This window comes from Pristis pectinata, chromosome 18 (genome assembly GCF_009764475.1).
Source record: "Pristis pectinata isolate sPriPec2 chromosome 18, sPriPec2.1.pri, whole genome shotgun sequence".
In the NCBI taxonomy this organism is placed as follows: domain Eukaryota; kingdom Metazoa; phylum Chordata; class Chondrichthyes; order Rhinopristiformes; family Pristidae; genus Pristis; species Pristis pectinata.
This window is the reverse complement of record NC_067422.1, coordinates 77945-103389: the sequence shown is the minus strand read 5'-3', so window position 1 is coordinate 103389 and position 25445 is coordinate 77945. Positions and strand designations below refer to the sequence as shown.

The 25445-nt window shown below is 44.8% G+C and overlaps 1 protein-coding gene across 1 annotated transcript in view; it reads left to right on the top strand.

Moving 5' to 3' along the window:
- Positions 1–25445, top strand: part of LOC127580004 ((E3-independent) E2 ubiquitin-conjugating enzyme UBE2O) — a 132891-nt gene that overhangs the window by 40167 nt on the left and 67279 nt on the right. The window contains exons 3-5 of the mRNA XM_052033126.1: positions 10207–10317; positions 11193–11290; positions 12674–12737. Of these exons, the coding sequence (XP_051889086.1) occupies positions 10207–10317; positions 11193–11290; positions 12674–12737 (273 nt within the window). The remainder of the gene's footprint in view (positions 1–10206; positions 10318–11192; positions 11291–12673; positions 12738–25445) is intronic.

Here is a 25445-nt window from a genome sequence, read left to right as displayed (position 1 = left end):
CCTCTTCTCCATCTTTGCCCTCCCCTCCCCAGCTCCATCTGCCTTTTTTCCTTGTTTGCTTCCACCTATCATCCACTTATCTGTCTCACATCTCCAACCTTCCCCCTCACCCACCTGAGTCCTTCTGCCCATCATCCCTCACCCCTCTTTGGTCCACCTATCACTTGCCGGCCACTGTTTCACTAACTTCCCCCCACCCGCTCTTTATACTGGCTATCTTCCTTCACTCTGTTCTGATGTTGTTCCGCCTGCTGAGTTGCTCCAGATTCCAGCATCTGCAGTCTCTTGTCTCCATAGAATATATGAACATGGAGTTCACGGCACAACTTTGTTAAAGTTTAGTTAGCCTAGTTAGAGTATTGTGTGAAGTTCTGGTGGCTACACTAGTAGAAGGATGTGATTGCATTGCAGATATTAGAGGAGATTTACCAGGGTGTTGTGTGGATGGAACATTTCATTTGAGGAGAGGTTGGATATGCTGGGTTTGTTTTCTATGAAGCAGAGATGGCTAAAGGGGGATCTGGTAAAGGTATATATAGGGTGGGAAGTGAAAATCTTTTTCCCCATAATGAAGGTGTCTCAAGTCAAGCAGGATTAAAAGGGTTAGAGGGAATCTGAGGAAAATAATTTTCACCCAGAGGATGGTTCAATCTGGAATGAACTGCCTGAGAAGGTGGTGGAGGCAGATACACTTGCAATGTTTAAGTATCTGGATGAGTGCTTGAATTGCTGGTAAATGGGATTATTGAATCAATGTTGTATAGCACAGAAATGGGACTTTTGGCCCACTGTGTTCATGTTGACCTTTTTTGCCCATCTGCTCAAATCCCAGTTGCCTAAATTTAATCAATATCCTTTATGCTTTGCTTATTGAGGGTAGGGCCCATCAGGGATAAAAGAGGAAACGTGCCTCGAGTCGAAAGAGGTAGGGGTAGGTCTTTCTGGTGAATACTGAAGTATTCATTAGAGACCTGGACATTTGTGAGGATGGTGTACGACAGGCTGATACGCTAGGTGACGAGTGGAAAGATGATGTGCTGGAACTTTCGAAAAACATCAGGATAGATAAGTCACCAGGGCCAGATGGGATATATCCAAGGTTGTTACGGGAGGCGAGGGAAAAGGTTGCTGTGCCTTTGGTGATGATCTTTGTATCCTCACTGGCCACAGGACTAGTGCCAGATGATTGGAGGGTGGCAAATGTGGTTCCTTTAAGAAAGGGAGTAGGGATAACCCTGGGAATTGCATGGCTTTGTGAGGGGCAGGTTGTGCCTCACGAGCCTGATTGAATTCTGAGGATCTGACAATGCATATTGATGAAGGTAGAGCTGTGGATGTGGTGTAGATGGATTTTAGTAAGGCATTTGATAAGGTTCCTCATGGAAGGCTCATTCAGAAAGTCAGGAGGCATGGGATCCAGGGTAACTTGGCTGCGTGGATTCAGAATTGGCTCGCTCAAGATGGGGTGGTGGTAGATGGAGCGTATTCTGCCTGGAGGTCGGTAACCAGTGTTGTTCTGCAGGGATCTGTTCTGGGATTCCTGCTGTCAGTGATTTTTATAAATGACTTGGATAAGGATGTGGAAGGGTGGGTTAGTAAGTTTGCTGATGATACAAAGGTTGGTGGAGTTGTGGGTAGTGTAGAAGGTTGCTGTAGGTTACAACAAGACATTGATAGGATGCAGAGCTGGGCTGAGAAGTGGCAGTTGGAATTCAACCCGGAAAAATGTGTGAAGTGATACACTTTGGGAGATCGAATTTGAAGGTGGAATACAATGTTAATGGCAGGACTCTTAGCAGTGTGGAGGAACAGAGGGATCTTGGGGTCCATGTCCATAGATCTCTCAAGGTTGCTGCGCAGGTCGATAGGGTTGTTAAGGCATATGGTGTGTTGGCCTTCATTAGTCGGGGTATTGAGTTCAAGAGCTGTTAAGTAATATTGCAGCTCTATAGAACTCTGGTTAGACCACATTTGGAGTATTGTGTTCAGTTCTGGTCACCACCTCTCAGGAAGGACGTGGAAGCTTTAGAGAGGCTGCAGAGGAGATTTATTTACCAGGATTGGAGAGCATGTCTTATGAGGATAGATTGAGTGAGCTAGGGCTTTTCGGTTCTTGAACCAGTCGTCACAACACACATCACTACTTCAGTATAACAACACTGACCACTTTGCACTACAGTGAACTTGGTTTTATTTATTCTGATTATGTTCTGGTATAATTTTTATATAGTTTTAGTTTGTTTTTGTTGTGAATGTTGGGTTTCTGATGCTATGTGCCTGTGCTGCTGCAAGCAAGCTTTTCATTGCACCTGTACATATGTACTTGTGCATATGACAATAGACCCGACTTTGACTTTTTATTTGGATAATGGGCAAAAAGTCACTTCTCTGTTGTGTACCTGACTCTGAATATAAAATGGTCTTAGGATGCATTTATTTGAATTTGCAACGTAATGAATCAGTGAACCGCCAGTGCAAATTTTAATGTGGGACTTATAAAAGTGATAACTGCTGCACAGCACCAAAGAGGGCAGGGTTGATGTCTTTGTATTCCAGAATGCAAGATCTTCACTGAAGATGGGGAAAGGATGGAAGCCAGTGGGTGATAAAACTAAAAGCATTAATGCTGGGGATAGAGGAAGTCCCTGAGAAGTCAGGTACATTTGGTTAGTTAAGAAGCAAGAAGTGAGCTTGTTACACTTCTCCTTCTAACCATCCTTTGCTGGTTTGTATACATATTAAAAAAGCAAATTTTCTAGCCCACCACTAATCTTAACAATGTTGCATACCTTTTCTTTCAATTTGATACCATTCTTTATCTACAAAGTCAGCCACAGCTGAGGCATCGTTTTCATAGCATTTGTTCCTCACCAGGCTATAGCTTTGAGATTTATGAAATGTACCCTGAAATGTCTGCCACTGCTCATCTACTGTCTTGCCCTGGAATCTTTTTACCCCAAGTTCACTGCAGCCAACTGTGTCCTTGGACCATTGCAAACAATTAGTGTCCTAATGCAATGACTGATCCAAGTTGCTAACTCTCAATCTGAATTTGAAATTCATCCCTCTGTGATTGCACTTTCCTAGGGCAGTTGAATTATACAGAAATAGGCCTTTGGCCCATGTCCATGGTGGTGATCAACTATCTATAACAATCCCATTTCCAGCACTCAGCACAATGGTCTCCCATGCCATTGTGATTCAACTGCTGATCTAAATACTAAAGCATTGAGAGCATTTGCCTCCACTACCCCCTCAGGTATTGTATTCCAAATTTCAACTACCCTCAATGAATCTTCTCTAAATCTCCTACCCCCTACCTTAAATCCCATGTCCTTTGGTCATAGATGGCTCTGCTAAGGGGGATAGTTTGTCACTTTCTGAATTGTGAATGGTTGAATTTCTGATGAAAATGAAGTGGGATGAGTTATCACAGGAGACTTGCTAAAGAGTGAGCTGTGAATGGGTGTTTTAGTCAACACCTTATTGAAAATGGGGAAATGGAAGATTTGGAAGAGGAGCAAAGTTTCTTAAAGGCTGGTTTTCCTGGAAGCGAAGTGGTAGTAAATTCAACAGTAAATTAAAATTAAAATCAAAACACCTGCAAATGTTGGAAATCTGAAATGAAATGCTACAAATACTCAGCAGGTCAGGCAGCATCTGTTGGGGGGGGGGGGGAGGGGGGGATGTTGGTGGACAGCTGGTGTTGAAAAGTTAATGATTCAGGTTAAAAAGCCTGCAGCCAAACTGGGGAGTTGAGAATGAGTTGTAAAAAAGGCAGGCCAGAGAGCCTAGGACAAAGGAAATATCTCTAGGGTGAAGCTAGGATTGCTGTGGGGATGAGCTGTTGAAGACATCTGGTTGATGGGTTAATGAAGGCTGTCAGAGAACATAAAGGATTGTAAAAGCTGAACTGCAAAATTACAGGAAATGCCCAGCAGTTCAGGCCATGCTTGTGCATAGAGAAATAGTGAGCCATCGCTGCAGATGGATAACTTGCAGCTGAGCTGGCCAGTTCTAATACAAGCAGATAAAGCTAGATACCTGAAATTGGAGAATTTGAAATTGAATCCAGAAGGCTGCACACTGTTTAGATGAAAGATGAGGTACTGTTTCTCAAGTTTGTGTTGGGCCCTGTTATAACAGGGCAGGAGGCCAGAGACAATTTGGAGTGGGAAGGGGAATAAGAGGCTGGCAACAGGAAACTCAAGGTCACCCCAATGGATTGAGTGCAGGTGATGAACAAAGCTGACCTCCAATCTGCATTTGGTCTCTCCATTGTAGAGGAGGCTGCATTGTGAGCACTGATTGCAGTACAGTAGATTGGAAGAAATAAGTGAATCGCTGCTTCACCTGGAAGGATAGTTTGGATCAAAGGATGGTGGGGAGGGGTGAAAGGACAGGTGTTGCATCTCCTGTTGGTGGTGTTGGATGAGCAGATCAGGGAGTCAATAGAAACATAGAAAACCTACAGCACAATTCAGGCCCTTCGGCCCACAAAGTTGTGCCAAACATGTCCCTACCTTAGAAATTACTAGGCTTACCTCAGCTCCATGTACCTATCCAACAGTCTCTTAAAAACCCTATCGTATCTGCCTTCACCACCGTTGCCGGCAGCCCATTCCATGCACTCACCACTCTGAGTAAAAAAAAAACTTCCTCCTGACACCTACTCCCCAGCCCCTTAAACCTGTGTCCTCTTGTGGCAACCATTTCGGCCCTGGGAAAAAGCCTCTGACTGTCCACCTGATCGATGCCTCTCATCATGTTGTACACCTCTATCGGGTCACCCCTTATCCTCCATCGCTCCAAGGAGAAAAGGTGGAGTTCCCTCAACCTGCTTTCATAAGGCATGCTCCCCAATCCAGGCAGCATCCTTATAAATCTCCTCTGCACCCTCTCTATGGCTTCCACATCTTTCCTGTAATGAGGCAACCAGAACTGAGCACATTATTCCAAGTGGGGTCTGACCAGGGTCCTATTTACCTCTCAGCTCCTAACGCAGAGGGTGGTGGGACCCAGGCCAGTTCCGTCACGGGTACAGCTCTCCCCAGTGCTGGCGATGTCCAGCCATCAGGGACCCCCACCATCTGGGCCCTGCCCTCTTCTCGATGCTGCCATCAGGCAGGAGGTACAGGAGCCTGAGGACCCCACACCTCAAGGTCCAATGACAGCTTCTTCCCCACTGCTGTCAGGGTCTTGAACCCACCCGAGAAACCCCAACTGCTGCGAAAAGCTAATTTTCACAGCATTTGTGCCCTGGGTGTGCATTCCCGTGACAATGAACTCAAGGTACATTTGTGAAGGATAGAGGGATTGAGAGCAATGGGGAGTTGAGGCCTGAGGCAGAGCAACCAAGATGGTGTTGAATGGCGGGGTATCCTCAAAGGGCTGAGTGGTCTACTCCTGTGCGCTCTCAAGCGCCAGACGTTGCATTCGTTACCAAGGGTGAGCGGCCTTTGCTGGTCGGCGACTCCTGCCCGTCGAGGGTTAAGTTACGAGGCAAGGTTCAAAAACTCTGGGAATTGGGAGGTTGATGTAGGATGCAGTGAACGTTTTCTGAAGATCGAGGGGTGTCTCCCTGGGTGCACGTCACTGTCTGGGACAGTGATTCGGATGCGCAGGAACGTAAGAAGCTGCAGAGAGTGGTGGACTCTGCCTCAATCCACGGGCACATCCCTCCCCACCATCGGGAGTATCTACAGGAGGCGCTGCCTCAAGAAGGCAACGTCCATCATCAAAGATTCCCACCATCTGGGCCGTGCCATCTTCTCGCAGCTACCGTCTGGCAGGAGGTACAGAAGCCTGAAGTCCCACACTACCAGGTTCAGGAACAGCTACTTCCCTTCAACCATTTGGTTCTTGAACCAACCGGCACAACCCTAATCACTGCCTCAGTACAGCAACACTGGGATCACTTTGCACTACGACGGACCTTTTCTTTTGCTCTTAATGTGTTCTTTTTTTGTCTAATTTACGTTTAATTATGTGTTGTTTATCTGCTGCTCTGTGCCTGTGACGCTGCTGCAAGGAAGTTTATCATTGCACTGTTGCACATGGGGACTTCTGCATCTGACGGTAAACTCGGCTTCGAATTTGAAGCCCCCCCCCCCCCCCACCAGGAGGAGGGTGAAGGGGAGGGGGGATTTGGAACGTCATCCTGTCAACAGTAGTTGACGGGGAGGGAGAGTTTAATGTTGTGAATGACCGACCCCTGAGGGGAGCTGGGTAGAGGCAGGCCGGTGGAGTTGGGGCAGTGTTGATTGGACGAGGCGGCAGTTATCACCCCCCCCCCCCCCCACCATTCCCCTGTTGCTCTCCCAGGGATCTTGACACTCCAGTTAGTGTTGAGTGTCTCCGATCTCCCCAGCGGTCTGCGTTTGGCTTTGTGTTTCCCCGCAACGGTCTGTGCTGGGCGTCTGTTCCCCCTGCAGGCTCGTGTCAGGCTTGTTTCCCTCAGGCCTGCGTTAGGCTAGTGGATCCCCCAGAAGTCTTGCGTTGAGCTTGTATTTCTCCCATGGACTTGCGTTTGCCCCAAAACATTTGTGTCGGGCTTGCGTTTCCCTCAGCAGCCTGTGTTGGGTTCGTGTTTCCTTCAGCAGCCTGCGTTGGGCTTGTGTTTCCCTCAACCGCCTGTGTTGGGTTCATGAAAATTAAAACACTGTCCAGTCCACAACTTGAATTGTCCAATTCTGGTACCTAATTTTAGAAACTTGAAGGTCCCAGGAAGGGTGCAGAAGTGCAATTAGAATGGTTCTGGAGATGGAGTTTCCGCTGAAAGGTTAGGCTGGATTTCCTTGGCAACAAAAGATTGGGAAGGGGTTTGTAAGATATGATGACTGGTTTCGATAGCTTCAGATCAAGGTCAAGGGGGTGTGGTTTAAAACTTTGGACACAAAATACAAGGGGATATGGAGGAAAAACTTCACACTGGAATCTGGAAGTCTGGATATTCTAGGGAAAGAGCAAGAGGAATGGGACTAATTAGATTGTTCTGAGGTAATATAGATTTGAATTGAAAGGCTGTTTTCTATGCAATAATTTTTTTCCACTTTGGCATTCATTCTTTGGCTTGCACATGATAGAGGTTCCAGATAATTTGCCTGTTAACTCCCTGCAAGGTTTGGAGAGAGTGGTGCAAACTAAGGGAAACACAGCAAGGGAGTGTTATTCCTGCAAGTAGTGCACCAAATCTGCTCTCCAGAGGGAGTACAACAAAGGTTCACCAGAACTATTCCTGAGATGGTAGGACTGTTATGAGGAGATGGAGTAGACAAGTCCTGTATTCGCTGGAGTCTTGACAAATGAGAGATTAAATTGAAATTTACGAAGGCTGGTGAGCCTTGTCAGTGAGAATTATTGGCAAAAGTCTGATGGGGCAAGATTTTTTTATGGTTGAAAAGGCAGGAGCTGATCATGGATTGTCAGCATGACTTTGTGCAGTGGAAATCCTGCCTACTAATTTGATTGTCCTTTTGCGGTAACTAAGAAGATTGAAGGCACAATAGTAGACAATGCTTTAAGGCATTTGACAAGGTCCTTCATGGTAGACTGGTCCAGAAGGTTAAGGCACATGGGATCCAAGGTGAGCTGGCTAATTAATTTGAAATCATCTTGGTGATAAGAGGCAGAGGAAGTAGGGGAAGGATGCTTATCTGATTGGAAATCTGTGACCAGTCGTATACTGCAGGGACTGATGCTGGGGCCCTTGTTTGTCATATTAATAACTTGGATGTGAATGTAGGAGGTGTGATTAGAAAGTTTGCAGGTGACATGAAAGTTGGTGGCATGGATAGCAAGAAAGGCTTTAAGGCTACAGCAGGATATGGATCAGATGGAAAGTTGTATGGAGTGATGGCAGATAGAATTTAATCCTGGCAAGTGCAAAGTGATGCATTTTGGCTGAGGCTTTGATTCATGAGGCTTCGGTGAGCAGGTAGAGCAGAGGCATCGGAAGTATAGGTAAAAACAGGCAATGTCTAGATTAAGTGTAGGATGGCAGTCAGGGCAGTGGTATGCTCCTCCTGCAGGATGTGGAAGATTGGTGAAACTTCTGGTGTCCCTGGTGATTCCACCTGTGGGAAATGTGCCCAGCTGCAGCTCTTGAGTGACTGCATCAAGGAACTGGAGTTGGATGCACTCAGGATCATCTGGAATGCTGAGGGCATCATAAGGGTTTTCGTGAGGAGGTCACACCTAAGGTGCAGGCTGCAGTTAGTTGGGTGACCACCAGAGAAGGTAAAGGGTAGATAATGCAAGGGTCACCTGTGGCCATCTTCCTCAGTTGAAGATGCATCTCTTTTGGATTCTTTTGGGGCTGGGGTGGGGGTGTGTGAAAATGACCTTTCAGAAGGTAGCAGCAGCAACCAGGCCTGCAGCACTGTGACTGGCTCAGCAGGGAAGGGTAGAGTCAGGCAGATCAGTAGTAGAACATAGAACAATTACAGCACAACTCAGGCCCTTCGGCCCACAAAGCTGTGCCGAACATGTCCCTACCCTAGAATAGGAGACTTGATAGTTAAGGGTACAGGCAGGCTTTTCTGTGGCTGCAAGCATAACTCCAGGATGGTGTGTTGCATCCCTGGTGCTAGGGTCAAGGATGGTGGGCACACTGGTCGGCTTGGACAAGTTGGGTCGAAGGGCCTGTTTCCATGCTGTATTTACTCTGATTCCATGTTAAGCTGTTGGCGTTGGCCAGTTTAATTTGTGAGCTTTGCATTGTTTTTGATTTTGCTTTAGTGAAATTAGATCATTGAAATCTTGTTCATTGTGACTTGTTCTATTGCATTTGAGTATAGCCAGCAGAGTTACATACCCTTGTTCAGTCTTGCAACATTTCCTTTGAATTGTAAAATTAATAGTTACCAAACCAAAAAAGACTGTTTGCCCCATCAGATCACTGGGTTTCTGCAGATATAATCTACTCAGTGCCCTGCCTTAGCTGAAGTTGTAGAATAGAATCAACATTTAGCCATTTAAGTCTATGCCAGCTCTTCAGAGCAAATGGGTCAGCCCCATTCCCTTTTTCCCTATTGCCCTGCAAGTTACTGTCCCTCAAATGCCAAGTCAACTCGTATAAAAATCTGACTTTTTCTACGATCTCTAAAGAAAAGATTCTTAACCATGTGTTTCCCCTCAACAGTTTATCCAGTTTTGAAGGCAACAATTGAATCTCTCTCCACACCCACTCTTAAGGCAGTTGATTTCAGATCATAAACTCCTCACTGCCTGATGATTTTCCTTTGTCATACCTGTTTCTTCAGCTGGTCATCATAAATCTGTCTCCTTTCTCATTCATCCCATCAATGCTTATTAACCTTGTCTGGATATTCAGTGATTTTTTTTGAGTACTGTTTTCAAATGACATTTCAGAATTTTCTTCTGCAAGCTAGACAATCCCAGATGCTCCAGAAGATCCATTTAACTGAAGCAATACGTTTGGAGGCCAAACCTTTTTCTAAATCTTCGTATCCCTCTGTCTTTAAGGACTTTTTCCAACCTGTTCTGCTTTCGAAGTGTGCACACATACACCCAAGACACTATGTTCCTGCATCCCATTTTGAACTGTACCTTTTTGTGTAGTAATTTCTCATTATTCCTTTCCAAATTTATCATTTTGCTGCATTAGGTTTCATCTATTTACTCATTTTATCAATAAATTCTAATATGTCACCATCTCATTTTACCATTTACAAGCTTTGTTGTCTGTATATTTTGATATGGTGCCCAAGCACAAGCCCTTATCATATAAAGGAAAGCAGGTACCTGAGAACCCACCCCTGGAGCACTAATACACATCTTCCTCTTGTCCTTAAAATAGCCTGTTTGCCATCACTGTTTCCTATATCTGAATTAGTTTCGTCCCTTTTCATTCCATGAGCTTCAGATTTTCTAACTAGTTTATTGAGTGACACTTTATCAATCCCGTTTTGGATGTCCATAAGCAACATCAGTCATGTGGTCCTCATCAAGCCTCTAATATCTTGTTTAAAGTATTCAGATTACTTAATAATAATTTGCCTTTAAATCCATGCTGACACTTATTAATCCATGCTGGTTCAAATGACCATTAATTTTGTTCTTGTTTATTGTTCCTAGAAGCTATTTCACTTCTGGACTTAAACTGTGATTTGTAATTGCTGGGTTTATCCTTTAACAAAAATGTGATTTTTTTTTTTGGATTTCATTCTATTTGCTTTGTTATAGGATAATCAGTGCGGAACAGTGATTGATGTGAATATGGAGTGCACCTTGAAGATTCTGGGAACAAATTACATTCTTCACCCTGTCAACAGCAGAGACTTGCAGCATATTTGGGTGTGTGATTGTGAAGTTGTGAAATTACTGTTACCTTGCTAATGCTTGCAGTGCACTATATTTTTAGAAAGGAGGATTTTTTCTCCCACTGCTTTTTGGAAGCTCCTTTTTTGGATTATTGATGTTTCTGGTGTGCAGACGGCCTTTCACATTAAATAGGTGTGTAAGAGAAGGCATTTGTCACAATGTGTAATGTTAAATTGGTTTATTACAGTTTTGCAGGGAATTAGAATTCATAGGGCAAGTTATTGAAATCCATTCTGAGAGACTGTATATATTTTCATTGAGAAAGACAGATTAATCAGGGGCATTCAACTTGGATTTGCTAAAAGGAACATATCTAAATAACATGACTGAAGTGTCTGTCACCTTTTGAAATTTTCCTTATTTGAGTATACTTGTCTAACCCCCTTTGCACTTGATTTCCAAGTTAAGGCAAATGTCACTTTTGATCTCCTGGAATTTGCCAGGTTTTGCTTTCAGAACTTTGGAGAGCTAAAGTTTGTTATGATCAAGTGGAGTTTGCAGCTGCCTTAAGGATTGCTGCTCCATTCTGACCTCAGTCTAACATCATTATGTTGAGCAGAGACCCAATCCCAACATCTGTGCAATATTCCTCTAACATGCTCTCCAATGTTCTCCCATTCTTGCACATTCCAAGACCCCTCATTGTTGCCTCTGAATCTGCAGAAGCTATGCTACAGAGTTGGCTGTGTTTCGAGACAGGCACTTTTGTATAACATTGACTCAGCAAATTATTTCTGGTAAACATTTGCTTAGCAAATGCATTATTTGTATGTAATGTGGGTTTTAATGCCAAAGCAGAGCAGACCAATTATTTAAATAACTGTTTCATATCAAATGTTTTTTTTTAGCCATTTGTCTATGGTGACTACATAGCCTTTGATTGTTGGCTAGGGAAGGTTGACAACATCGTTGCCCAGCTGATCCTAAAACTATCAAATGGAGCCAGGTATTAAATCTACGGTATTTTTGAAATCTAAATTTTATTGTTTGGGTGTATAAAATGGGACTATGCAAAGAATAACTTGACCTGCATTGGATTTTGGCCCCAGTTAAGTACCAGACATATTGGTGAGTTCTGAGCTCTATTGTACTTCAGTCTTAATGAATTGAGAGGGATCAAGTATAATGTATTTAAGTCTGCTGTTGAATCAAAGCAAGATGACACTGGGCTCTGTGGTTGCAGAGGCTTCGGGAGGAATTTTTTACATGGGCAAAGGTATGGTGGATGGAATGTAGTCTGTGCACTGGGGGTGGTAGGCAGAGATAAAGCTGTTTTGTTTTGAATGGAGATTAAAATTTGGTGTTTATAAGGACCTGCTTGTACATGAATGTTGAAGGTCAACATAATACAAATGTTGGAAGTGCTCAGCAGATTAAACTGGAGAGAGAAAAGCAGTTAACCTTAGATTATTACTTATCAGAAATGGTCTTTTCTGGTACAAACTGGAATGGCTGGTTATCTGAAATTGAATTTAATGTTCATTTGAGGGCTATGGCATTCATAGTTTGAAGATAAGCTTTCTTAAGCTTGTATTAGGCTTTGTTGGAAGTGTGTAAAAAGCTAAAAAGTTTGAATGGGATGCAAGAGAAAAATTGAAGGTACAGGCAACTGGGCTCTGTTATCCTGGTGCTCTGAATGAAGGTATTCCTCAGAGGATTAGCCCATTCTGCACTTTTTTTCTCAGTGTGGAAACACTGAATTTAGTACACAAGCATAAATGAACTGCTGCTTCACCTGGAAGTGTGTGCTTGGGTCCCTGAGAAAGGGAAAAGGTTGAAAGGACAGGTGTGACATTTCCTGTGGTAACGTGGAACTGGAACATCTCATTCAATAATAGTGGTGAAAGGGGTTTCTAAGCTTCTATTGCAGGACATTAAAGTACTCATCAATTAAATGCATTTTTAATTTCTGCTGGACTGGCATAGTAAGGTATCCCAGAAAGCAATGAGAGGAAGTAACCAGGTCAACTGCATAATGTTGAGAGAGGAATATTGAGGGCACTGGTGAAATCTCCCTATTGATGGGATTATTTGAAAATACCTGAAAAGGCAGACAATGGGAAAATGCTAACTCTGACTGGAACCTTTTCCTCAAGTGCTACCCTGAGAATCAGTGGAGAGAATGGGTTTGAATTTCTAAAGTGGACTTTGAACCCATGTGCAAGAGTTTTCTCCACTAGGCCACAACTGTTTTGTTTTATTAGTATATTCTTAATATCCCCTGCCTTTGATACATTAGGAAATGATGTAAAATGTGCATATGGTTGATTTTTAGGCCCCTTATACCAATCCATTTTGCTGAATGAATGATGGTCTGTTCCTGTTACAGGTGCTCAATGACTACCAGTGACGGCAGTAAGCTGGTTGATCTTTGTCCCCATGTCAGTGACTCGGTAAGTTTGCGGATGGTACTGAAATAGGCAATGGAAGTAATTATATAAATTATAGTTCCTTCAGCCTATCATGTTTGTATACTTGTGTGAATTTGGTTCAATAGTAAGTGAATATTGATGTAGCTTAATTAACCACAAGCACTTGAGAATGCCAATGTCATGGTGCTTATAGAACATCGAACAATACAGCACAGGAGCAGGCCATTTGGCCCATGATGCCGGTGCTGACCATGATGCTAATTCACACTGCACATCTGATTTGCATGTGGTCCATACTGATGCAAAGTAGTTGTTCAGTACCTCAGCCATTTCCTCTGGCTGCAGGCATCAATTTCCTCCTCGGTCCTTGAGTGGTCCAATCCTCTCCCCAGTTACCCTCTTGCTTTTAACATATGTATAAAATGCCTTGGGATTCTCTTTAATTGTACTCACCAAGAACATTTCATGGCCCCTTTCAGCATTCCTTGACTCCCTGTCCCTGCTTCATTTATATTACATAAGGGCCCTGTCTGATTTCAGCTTCCTAAACCTTGCATATAATTCCTTTTTCTTCTTAACTAAATTTGCAACACCTCCCGTCATCCGAGATTCTTGAACCTTGCCGTCCTTGTTTTTCTTCCTCACAGGAACATGTTGGTCCTGAACTCTTGAACCGTTGGCCTTAACAATTCCCATGTAATTAGGGAAGCCCAATTCTGACAACTGTTCCCAATCTATTCTCCACAGCTCCTTCCTAATACTGTTGCAATTAGCCTTTCCCCAATTTAGTACTTCCCCAAAGTTCAGTCTTATTGTTAACTGTCCGAAAACTTCGCTATGATCACTGTTCCTAAAATGTTCTCCCACTAAAGCACTGGTCACCTTGCCAGGCTCATTTCACACTGCGAGGTCCAGTATGGCTCCTTTCCTGGTTGGATAATCTACATACTGTGTTAAGAAAGCCTGGGTACATCTAACTAAATTTTCTCCCATCGAAACCTCTGGAACCGAGTCTCAGTCAATATTGGGGAAATTAAAGTCACCCTCTCAAACTTCCCTGTTGCTTTTACATCTTTCCATAATCTGCCTACAGGCCTGTTCCTCTAGCTGCTCTCCTCTTTCAGAATGTCCTGTGTCTGCTGAGAGACGTCCTTGACCCTGGCACCAGGGAGGTAACACACCATCCTGGAGTCTCGCTGATGGTTACAGAAATGCCTGTCTGTGCTTCTAACTAAAGAGTCCCTTATCACTGTCTCTTGCCTAGTTCTTGACCTACCCTGCTCTACAGCAGAGCCAATTGTGATGCCACTGATCTGACTGCTGCTGTCATTTACCCCTGAAAAGCTATTCACTCGCCCATCCGCCCCCTTCCCCACCCCAACCCAAACAGTATCCAAACCATAGAACCATGGAACAACACAGCACAATACAGGTCCTTCGGCCCACCATGTTGTGCCGACCTTCAAACCACTCCTAAGACTATCTAACCCCTTCCTCCCATATATCTTAAATTCCTTCATATGCTTATCTAACAATCTCTTGAACTTGCCCAACGTATCAGCCTCCACCACCACCCCAGGCAGCGCATTCCATGCACCAACCACTCTCTGGGTGAGAAACTTCCCTCTGACATCTCCCTTGAACTTCCCACCCATTACCTTAAAGCCGTGCCCTCTTGAGCATCGGTACCCTGGGAAAGAGGTGCTGGCTGTCCACTCTATCTATTCCTCTTAATAGTTTGTATACCTCTGTCATGTCTCCCCTCATCCTCCTCTCCAATGAATAAAGCCCTAGCTCCCTTAGTCTCTCCTCATAATCCATACTCTCCAAGCCAGGCAGCATCCTGGTAAATCTCCTCCGCACCCTTTCCAACACCTCCACATCCTTCCTATCAGAGGTGATCAGAACTGGAAACAGTGTGGTCTGACCAGAGTTTTGTAAAGCTGCATCATTACTTCGCGGCTCTTAAACTCGATCCCACGACTTATGAAAGCAAACATCCCATAAGCTTTCTTAACTACCCTATCCACCTGTGAGGCAACTTTCAGTGATCTGTGGATATGAACCCCCAGATCCCTCTGCTGTTCTACACTGCCCAGAATCCTGCCATTTACCTTGTATTCTGCCTTGGACTTTGTCCTTCCAAAGTGTACCACCTCACACTTCTCCGGATTGAACTCCATCTGCCACTTGTCAGCCCAGCTCTGCATCCTATCAATATCCCTCTGTAAGCTTCGACAGCCCTCCACACTATCCACAGCACCACCGATCTTTATCATCTGCAAACTTGCTAACGCACCCTTCTACCCCTTCATCCAAGTCATTAATAAATATCACAAAAAGTAGAGGTCCCAGAACTGGAGGGTAGCGAATGTAGTTCCGTTGTATAAGAAAGGTGGGAGGCAGCACAAAGGCAATTACAGACCTATTAGTCTGACGTCAGTGGTGGGAAAATTATTGGAATCTATCCTCAAGGAGGAGGTTACCGAATACCTAGAGGCGCAAGGCAAGATTGGACCTAGTCAACATGGTTTTGTGAAGGGGAGGTCCTGTCTGACCAACCTATTGGAGTTTTTTGAAGAAATCACAGGTAGGGTGGATAAGGGAGAGGCGGTAGACGTTGTGTATTTAGACTTTCAAAAGGCCTTCGACAAGGTGCCTCACAAGCGACTGATTAATAAGATGAGAGGTCATGGAATTATGGGTAGGATAGCAGAATGGGTGGAGCATTGGCTGGTTGGCAGGAAGCAAAGGGTGGAAATAAAAGGATCTCGTTCTGGTTGGTTGCCGGTTACTAGTGGTGTGCCGCAGGGGTCGGTGTTGGGGCCGCTCCTTTTTACCTTGTACATCAATGATTTGGATGATGAAATAAATAGTTGTGTGGCTAAGTTTGCGGATGACACCAAGATAAGTGGAGGAGTAGGGAGCATAGAGGAAATAGAAAGGATGCAGAGGGACCTAGACAGTTTAGGAGAATGGGCAAGGAAATGGCAGATGAGATTCAATGTTGAGAAATGTGCAGTTGTACACTTTGGAAGCAGAAATAAGCGGGTAGATTATTATCTAGAAGTTAACCACCAGGTTGGATCGGTGGTTAAGAAAGCGAATGCTATGTTGGCATTCATCTCGAGAGGTATAGTGTATAAAAGTAAGGAAGTGTTGATGAGGCTCTACGGGGCACTAGTGAGGCCTCATTTGGAATACTGTGCGCAGTTTTGGGCCCCACATCTTAGGAAAGATGTGCTGACGTTGGAGAGGGTTCAGAGGAGATTTACGAGAATGATTCCGGGAATGAAAGGGCTTACGTATGATGAGCGTTTGTCGGCTCTTGGACTGTACTCACTGGAGTACAGAAGGATGAGAGGGGACCTCGTAGCGACATTTAAAATGTTGACAGGAAAGGATAGAGTAGATGTGGCTAGGCTGTTTCCCTTGGTGGGCAAGTCCAGGACCAGAGGGCACAATCTTAGAATTAGAGGGTACAGTTTCAAGACAGAGATGAGGAGAAATTTCTTTACCCAGAGGGTGGTGAAATTGTGGAACTCCTTGCCACGCACAGCAGTGGAGGCCAGATCAGTGGGGGTGTTCAAGGAGGAGATAGACAGATATCTAAATAGTCAGGGTATCAAGGGATATGGGGATAAGGCTGGAAAATGGGATTGGAATAGTTTTTTTTTCCCCACCCCATTTCTTTTTCCCTTTTCCTTGGAGCAGACTCGATGGGCCGAATGACCTGCTTCTGCTCCCTTGTCTTGTGATCTTGTGAACCCATCCCTGTGGGACACCACTAGTCACAGGCCTCCAATCCGAATGCACTCCCTCCACCACAACCCTGCTTTCTACAGGCAAGCCAATTCTGAATCCACACGGCCAAGCCTCCCTGGATCCCTTGGCCTCTGACCTACTGAAGAAGCCTACCATGTGGAACCTTGTCAAACGCCTTACTAAAATCCATGTAGACCACATCTACTGCACTACCCTCATCAGTCTTCCTGGTCACCTCAAAGAACCCTATCAGGCTAGTGAGGCAAGATCTTCCGTTCACAAATCCATGCTGGCTATCCCTAATCAGTCCATGATTCTCTAAATGCCCATAGATCCTATCTCAAAGAATCCTTTCCAACAGCTTGCCCACCACAGACGTAAGGCTCGCTGGTCTGTAATTCCTTGGACTATCCCTACTACCTTTTTTGAACAATATACTCATTTGAGAAGAGGACAACTATGGGAGAATCCTGCAATGCCTGCCTGCCTGCCTTTCCTGGGAGTCATTCGTCTATCTGACTGAACTTTTGTGACCACCTCCCTGAAACTCCATCTTTCACACTCTCTGCCTCCTGCACCTGGGAGTTAATCAAGGATAGTCAGCATGACTTCATGGAGATATACTAATTTGAATTTTTCAGAGGTGATTATTTATATCAATGAAGATAAGCTCCATGGACTGAAATATATGAACTGACGCATTTTAGAAGGTTTAATGAAACTAGGATATACACAATGAATAGTAGGGCCCTAGGAAGTACTGAGGAACACTGACCTTGCTGTACGTGACCAAGGACATGTCACCACCACAGGTAGGAAAGGCTCTGAGAATAAGCCAGGAAATTATATGCCGGTGAGCCTGATGTCAGTCGTGGGTAAATTATTGGAAGGTATTGTGAGGGACAGGATGTACGAGTATTTGGATAGACAGGGCTGATTAGGGATAGTCAACGTGGCTTACTGCATGGCAGGTCATGTCTAACCATTCTTGTAGAGTTTTTAAGAGGTGGTTACCAGGAAGGTTGATCGGGGAAGGTAGTGGACGTTGTCTACAAAGCCTTTAGCAAGACTTTGACAAGGTCCTGCATGGGAAACTGGTCCAGAAGGTTAAGTTGCTTGGCATTCAGCATGAAGTAGTCAATTGGATTCAATCTTGGCTCAGCTGGAGAAGCCAGAGAGTGGTAGTAGGTGGTTGTACAAGATGTTGGTGAGACCAAACTTAGAGTATTATAAGATATCTTTATTAGTCACATGTACATCAAAACAGTGAAATGCATCTTTTGTGTAATGTTCTGGGGGTAGCCCACAAGTGTAGCCACGCTTCCGGTGCCAACATAGCATGGCCACAACTTCCTAACCTGTATGTCTTTGGAATTTGGAAGGAAACCAGAGTACCCAGAAGAAACCCATGCAGACACGGGGAGAACATAAAAACTCCTTAGAGACAACGGCTGGAATTGAACCCGGGTCACTGGAGCTGTAATAGCATTATGCTAACCGCTACACTACTGTGCCTGCAATTTTTGTGTGCAGTTTTGGTCACCTACCTACAGGAAAAGTATCAATAAGCTTGAAAGTGTAGAGAAAACTTACACAAATATTGCTAGGACTTGAGTTGTTAGGGAGAGGTTGAATAGGTTAGGACTTTATTCCTTGCAGTGCAGGAGAATGAGGGGAGATCTTAAAGACCTATACAAAATTAGGGTGAATGCATGCAGGCTTTTTTCCCTCAGGTTGGATGAGACCAGAACTAGAAGTCATAGGTTCAGGATGAAAGGTGAAATATTTAAGGGGAATCTGAGGGGGAACTACTTCACTCAGGGTGGTGAGTGTGGAATGGGCTGCCAGCAGAAGTGGTAGATGTAGGTTCAGTTGTAACATTTAGGAGAAGTTTGGATAGGTGCATGAATATGAGTGGTATGGAGGCCTATGGTCAAGGTGCAGGTAGATGGGACTGGGCAGGAAACCAGGCTGGCATGGACTAGATGGGTCAAAGGGCTTGTTTCTGTGCTGTAGTGCTCGGACTCTGACTAATCTAAAACTAGAAGACAAGTTTAAGGTAAGTGGGGAAATGTTTAAAGGATACTTGAGTAAGTTTTTCCACACAGGGTGGTGGGTATATGGAACGAGCTGCTAGAGGAGGTGGTAGACACAGGTACAATCGCAACACTTAAAGCATTTGGACAGGTGCATGGAAAGGAATAGAGGGATATGGACCAAATGCAGAAAATGGGATTAGCGTAGAGGTCTCCTGGTCAGCATGGACACTTTGGCTTGAAGGGTTTTTCTGTGCTGTACAACTGACACTTGATGAGGTGAAAGTTTAAAGGAGATGTGTGAAGCAAGTCTTCGAGTGGTTGGTGTCTGGGATGCTCTTCTTGGGGAGGTGGTAGAAGCAGATACAATAGCAACGTTTAAGAGGCATTTAGATGGACATGTGAACAGGCAGGGAATGGAGGGTTATGGGCCATGAGGCAGGTCGGATTAGTTTGGGTTGGCATCATGCTCAGTGCACATGTGGTGGGCTGAAGGGCCTGTTCGTGTGCTGTACTGTTGTACGTTATCCTACCAGTGAATTAGAAGGCGGTCAGTTGGCTTCAAGTCTGTTCTGCCACTCACCAAGATCATGGCTGATCATCTAATTTAATGTCATTTTCCAGCACTATCCCTGTGTTCCTTTAATATCCAGAAATCTATTAGTTTGTTTAGAATGAATGACTGTGCCTTCACAGCCCTCTAGGGTAGGGAATTCCAAAGTTTCACTACTGTGTACATGAAGTTTCTCCTCACCTTGGTCCTGAGAGGTCTATCCCTTATTCTAAAACTGTAATTGGTGTTCTAGACAACCAGTAGGGGCTACAATCCAGCCTGTCAAGCCCTGTTTAAGAGAGAATGTGTTTTGGTGAGATCTTTGCATTATGTGGAGAGGCTTGAGTTATAAGTAGAGGCTTGAGTTATAAGTAGAGGCTAGATAAGTTGGGACTTTTTCCCTGGAGTGTACGAGGCTGAGGGGTGACCTTGGAGGTATATGAAATCATGCAGGGCATAATGGTGGCTGGTCAGTCTTTTTCCCAGGAGGGGAGAGTCTAAGGCTAGAGGACATAGATTTAAGGTGAGGGGAAAGATTTAAAAGGGACCTGAGGGTCAACACCGACTGGTGGGTATATGGAGCAAGCTACCAGAGGAAGCTGTGGTGTTGGGTACAATTACAATGTTTAAGAGACAGTTGGCCAGATAAAGGATAGAAAATGTTCAGTGGGATATGAGGCAAATGGGACCAGATCAGACATCTTGTTTAGCATGAACAAGTTGGGTTGAAGGGCCTGTTTCCATGATGTATAACTGGCTCTAAACTCCAGAGAATACAGGGATAGATCTTGGTTAGAGGGGGGAAGGGGTGGTGTAGGTAAACAAAGATGGTGCAGCCCAAAGGTTTGGGATAGTGCTGTTGCTGGGGGTTTAGGGGAAGAAATTGCATCCAGTGTAGTCTGGCTGCATTCAGATGTATCTTAGCAACTAATTGTGGAGCAATGCTGATGTTGAAAAGATCATGTGCAGTAGAATGATTTTTTTTCCAAGAAATAGTAGTTGGGGTGTATAACAAACCTCTGCTTTGACCTAAATTGTGAACGGCTTTTTGTACTTGAACTGTTCATTGTACAAAAATGTAATGTGACTTTATTTTTTACTTTGGAGTTTTACTCTGTAGCCAACTTGTGATGTACCGTTTGATAGACACTTTGGAGAAAACTGTAGGGCTGGGGTTCAAAAACAAAGGAAGGGGTTGATTAGATTGCTGTGAGCAGGGATGGGCTCAGCAAGATGGAGGGCCATCTTCTATGCTGCAACTTTACAATGCAATCTGCTTGTTAGACCTGTATTCCCTGGTGCAGTGTGGGTGGAGGCATGCAGAAGAGGGAAAGATGGCTGGGAATTTGATCCAGTGTGATCTGGATGCAATTCACTGAATGAGGAAGGGGGTATTTGACAAGAACATGTAGAGATGACTTCAATCAGTATCTAATCTGTTGTGTAGCTGCCCTGAGTGATTCTGACACTAGAATCTGAGCTATACAGCATGGAAGCAGGCCCTTGGGCTCAACTCGTCCATGCCAATCAAGTTGCTTAACTGAGTTGGTCCCGTTTGGCCCATATCTTAATCTTTGCTATCCATGTAATTGCCCAAATGTCTTTTAAACATTTGTACCTGCCTCTACCACTTCCTCTGGCAGCTTTTTCCATATGCTCGCCACCCTCTGCATGAAAAAGTTGCCCTTTGGGTCCCTTTTAAATCTTCCTCCTCTCGCTTCAAACTTCTGCCCTTCAGATTTGGACTCTCCTAATCTGGGGAAAAGACTGCAGGTATTCACCTTATCTATGACCCTCATGATTTTGTATACCTCTAAGGTCACCCCTCAGACTACTATGCTTCATGGGGGAAAAAAAACCCCAGCTTATCCAGCCTCTCAACCCTCCATGGAGTTGTAGAGTACTGCAGCACAGAAACAGGCCCTTTGACCCATACTGCCTGATCTTCTGCCTGGTCCCATCTGCCTGCACCTAAGTCATATCCCTTCAAATACTTCCCATCCATGTACCAATCCAAACTTCTGGAGTGTTACAGTTGAACCTGAATCTACCACTTCTGACAGCTCGTTCCACACTTGCACCACCATTTGAGTGGAGAAGTGTTCCCTCAGATTCCCCTTAAATATTTCACCTTTCACCCTAAACCTTTGCCCTCTAGTTCAAGTCTTATCCTGGTTTATCCTCCCAAAGTGCAACACCTCACACTCGTTTGCATTAAATTCCATTTGCCATTTTTCAGTCTTTTCCTAGCTGGTCAAGATTGCGCTGCGAGCTTTGATAGCCTTCCTTGCTGTCAACTAAGCCCCGATCTGGGTGTCGTCTGCAAATTTGCTGACCCAGTTTACCACATTATCATCCAAATCGTTAATATAGATGATAACAACTGACCTAGCGCTGATCCCTGCAGCACACCACTAGTCACTGTCCTCCAGTCAGAGAGACAACCATCTACCACTGCTCTCTGGTTTCTCCCACTAAGCCAATGTTGAATCCAATTGACTACTTCATCCTGAATGCCAAGCGATTTAACCTTCTGGGCCAGCCTCCCATGTGGGACTTTGTCAAAGGCCTTGCTAAAGTCCATGTAGACAACGTTCGCAGCATTTCCCTCATCCACCTACTTGGTAACCTCCTCAAAGATTGGTTAGATGTGATCTACCATGCACAAAGTCATGTTGACTATCCCTAATCAGGCCCTGTCTATCCAAAAACTTGTATATCCTGTCCCTCAGAATGCCTTCCATTAATTTACCCACGACTGACGTCAGGCTCACCAGCCTGTAATTTCTCGGCTTGTTCTTAGAGCCTTTTCTTGAACAACATTAGCTATCCTCCAGTCCTCTGGCACCTCACCTGTGGCTAAGGATATTTTAAATATCTCTTCCAGGGCCCCTGCAATTCGTGCACTAGCCTCCCACCAGATCTGAGGGGACACCTTGTCAGGCCCTGGGAATCTATCCACCTTCATTCACCTCAAAACAGCCAGCACCTCTTCCGTAATCTGATATGGTCCATGACCTTGCTACTCTTTTGCCTCAGTTCTCTAGTCTGTGTCTATCTCCAGAGTAAATGTGGATGCAGAAAATTAAGATCTCCCCATCTCTTTTGGCTCAATACATAGATGACCATGCTGATCTTCAAGATGACCAATTTTGTCCCTTGCTACCCTTTTGCTCTTAATATAGCTATAGAAACCCTTGGGATTCTCTTTCAATTTGTCTGCTAGAGCAACCTAGTGTCCTCTTTCTGCCCTCTGATTTCTCTCAAGTGTTCTCTTGCATTTCTTGTACTCAAGCACCTCGTTAGATTCTAACTGCCTGGGGCTCTAGAGAGTTACAAGGTATCAGGAAGGAGCTTAAGAACAGGAGAGCTACAAGGGGCATGAGAAGGGCTTAGCAAGTAGGTTCAAGGAAAACCCCAAGGCATTCCACTCGTGAAGAACAGGAGAATGACTAGAGTGAAGGTAGGACTGATTAGGGATAAAGGAGGAAATGTGCCTGAAGGTAGGGGAGCTCCTTAATGAATACTTTGTATTAACCTGTGAGAGAAACCTTGACGTTTGCGAGGACTGTGTAAAACAGGCTGATTAGCTAGAACATGTCCATGTTAAGGAGGAGGATTTGCTGGAATTTTTGAAAAACTTTAGGATAGATAAGTCCCTAGGGCTGGATGGGATGTGCCTCGGGATACTAAGGGAAGCGAGGGAAGAGATTTGAGCCCTTGGTGATGATCTTTGCATCCTCACTGGCCACAGGAGCAGCACCAGATAACTGGAGCGTGGCAAATAGAAATATCGAAAACCTACAGCACAATTCAGGCCCTTCAGCCCACAAGGCTGTGCCGAACGTGTCCCTACTTCAGATATTACTAGGCTTACCCATAACCCCCTCTTTTTCTAAGCTCCATGTACCTATCCAAAAGTCTCTTAAAAGACCCTATCGTATCTGCCTCCACCACCGTTGCCAGCAGCCCATTCCACGCACTTAACACTCTGAGTAAAAAAAAAACTTACCCCGACATCTCCTCTGTACCTACTCCCCAGCACCTCAAACCTGTGTCCTCTTGTGGCAACCATTTCAGCCCTGGGGGAAAAAGCCTCTGACTATCCACACCATCAATGCCTCTCATCTTATGCACCTCTATCAGGTCCCCCCTCATCCTCCGTCGCTCCAAGGAGAAAAGGCCAAGTTCACTCAACCTGTTTTCATAAGGCATGCTCCGCATTCCAGGTAACATCCTTGTAAATCTCTGCACCCTTTCTATGGCTTCCACATCCTTCCTGTAGTGAGGCGACCAGAACTGAGCACAGTATTCCAAGTGGGGTCTGACCAGGGTCCTATATAGCTGCAACATTACCTCTTGGCTCCAAAATTCAATTCCATGATTGATGAAGGACAGCACCATATACTGCCTTAACCACAGAGTCAACCTGTACAGCTGCTTTGAGCATGCTATGAACTTGGACCCCAAAATCCCTCTCCTCCACACTGCCAAGAGTCTTACCATTAATCCTATATTCTGCCATCATATTTGACCTGCCAAAATGAACCACTTCACACTTATCTGGGTTGAACTCCATCTGCCATTTCTCAGCCCATTTTTTCATCCTATCTATGTCCCGCTGTATCCTCTAACATCCCTCCACACTATCCACAAGACCTCCAACCTTTGTGTCATCTGCAAACTTACTAACCCATCCCTCCACTTCCTCATCCAGGTCGTTTATAAAAATCACAGAGTAAGGGTCCCAGAGCAGATCCCTGAGGCACACCACTGGTCACCAACCTCCATATAGATTATGACCCGCAAGCAACCCCTCTGCCTTCTGTGGGCAAGCCAGTTCTGGATCCACATTGCAATGTCTCCTTGGATCCCATGCCTCCTTACTTTCTCCATAATCCTTTCATGGGGTACCTTATCAAATACCTTGCTGAAATCCATATACACTACATCTACTGCTCTTCCTTCGTCAATGTGTTTAGTCACATCCTCAAAAAATTCAATCAGGCTTGTAAGGCAGGACCTGCCCTTGACAAAGCCGAGCTGACTATTCCTAATCATATTATACCTCTCCAAATGTTCATAAATCCTGCCTCTCAGGATCTTCTCCATCAACTTACCAACCACTGACGTAAGACTCACTGGTCTATAATTTTTCAGCTCACTCAACCTATCCTCGGTTCTGATCGCCAAACTATAGGAAGGATGTGGAAGCTTTAGAAAGGGCACAGAGGAGATTTACCAGGATGCTTCCTGGATTGGAGAGCATGTCTTGAGGATAGGTTGAGCCAACTAGGGCTTTCCTCTTTGGAGTGAAGGAGGATGAGAGGTGACCTGAGAGGTATACAAGATGGTAAGAGGTATCGATTGACTGGCCAGCCAGAGACTTTTTTTCCCTGGGTGAAAATGGCTAACACGAGGGGGCATAATTTTAATGTGATTGGAGGAAAGTACAGGAGGGATATCAGAGTTAAACTGTTTTTCCCACGGAGAGTGGTGGGTGCATGGAACATACTGCCAGGGGTGCTGGTAGAGGTAGATACATTAGGGACATTTAAGAGATTCTTAGGCACATGGATGATAGAAAAATGGAGGGGTATGTGGGAGGGAATGGTTAGATTGATCTAAGAGTAGGTTAAAAGTCAGCACAACATGGGCTGAAGGGCCTGTACCGTGCTGTTATGTTCTATGCCCATACCTGATGTGTGCCACTATTTTTCTTTACCAGGGCCTCAATATCCCTCTAACCAAGGTTCTTTAAACCTGTTAGCCTTGCGTTTTATTCTAACAGGAACATACAAATATTGTACTCTCAATACCTCACTTTTGAAAGCCTCCTACTTACCAAGCGTCTCTTTGCCGGAAAACAGGCTATCCCAATCCACGCCTTCCAGATGCCTTCTGAAGCTATCAAAATTGGCCTTACTCCAAGTTAGAATCTCAACTCGAGGACCAATCCTATCCCTCCAATTCCAGTAACATCCTCAAATTGTTATTGCACCCTTTCTAGCTTAATAACATCCTTCCTGTAGGTGGGCAACCAGAACTGTACACACTTTGTACAGCCCAACTCCTACACTCAACATTCTGACCAGTGAAGGCAAGTGTGTCAGATGCTGCCTCCATCATTCTGTCTATCCATGTCACCACTTTCAAGCATCCCTGAACCCCTAGGTCTCTCTGTATCTGCACCCATAGCTTAGTCACACAGCACGGAAACTGGCCCTTTGGCCCAACTGGTGCATACTGACCAAGTGTCCCATCTAAGCCAGTCCCATTTGCCTGCATTTGGCCCATATCCCTCTAAACATTTCCCATCCATGTGTCTGTTCAAGTGCCTTTTTCAAGGACCTGTCCAAGAGCAGGTCTGTTTCA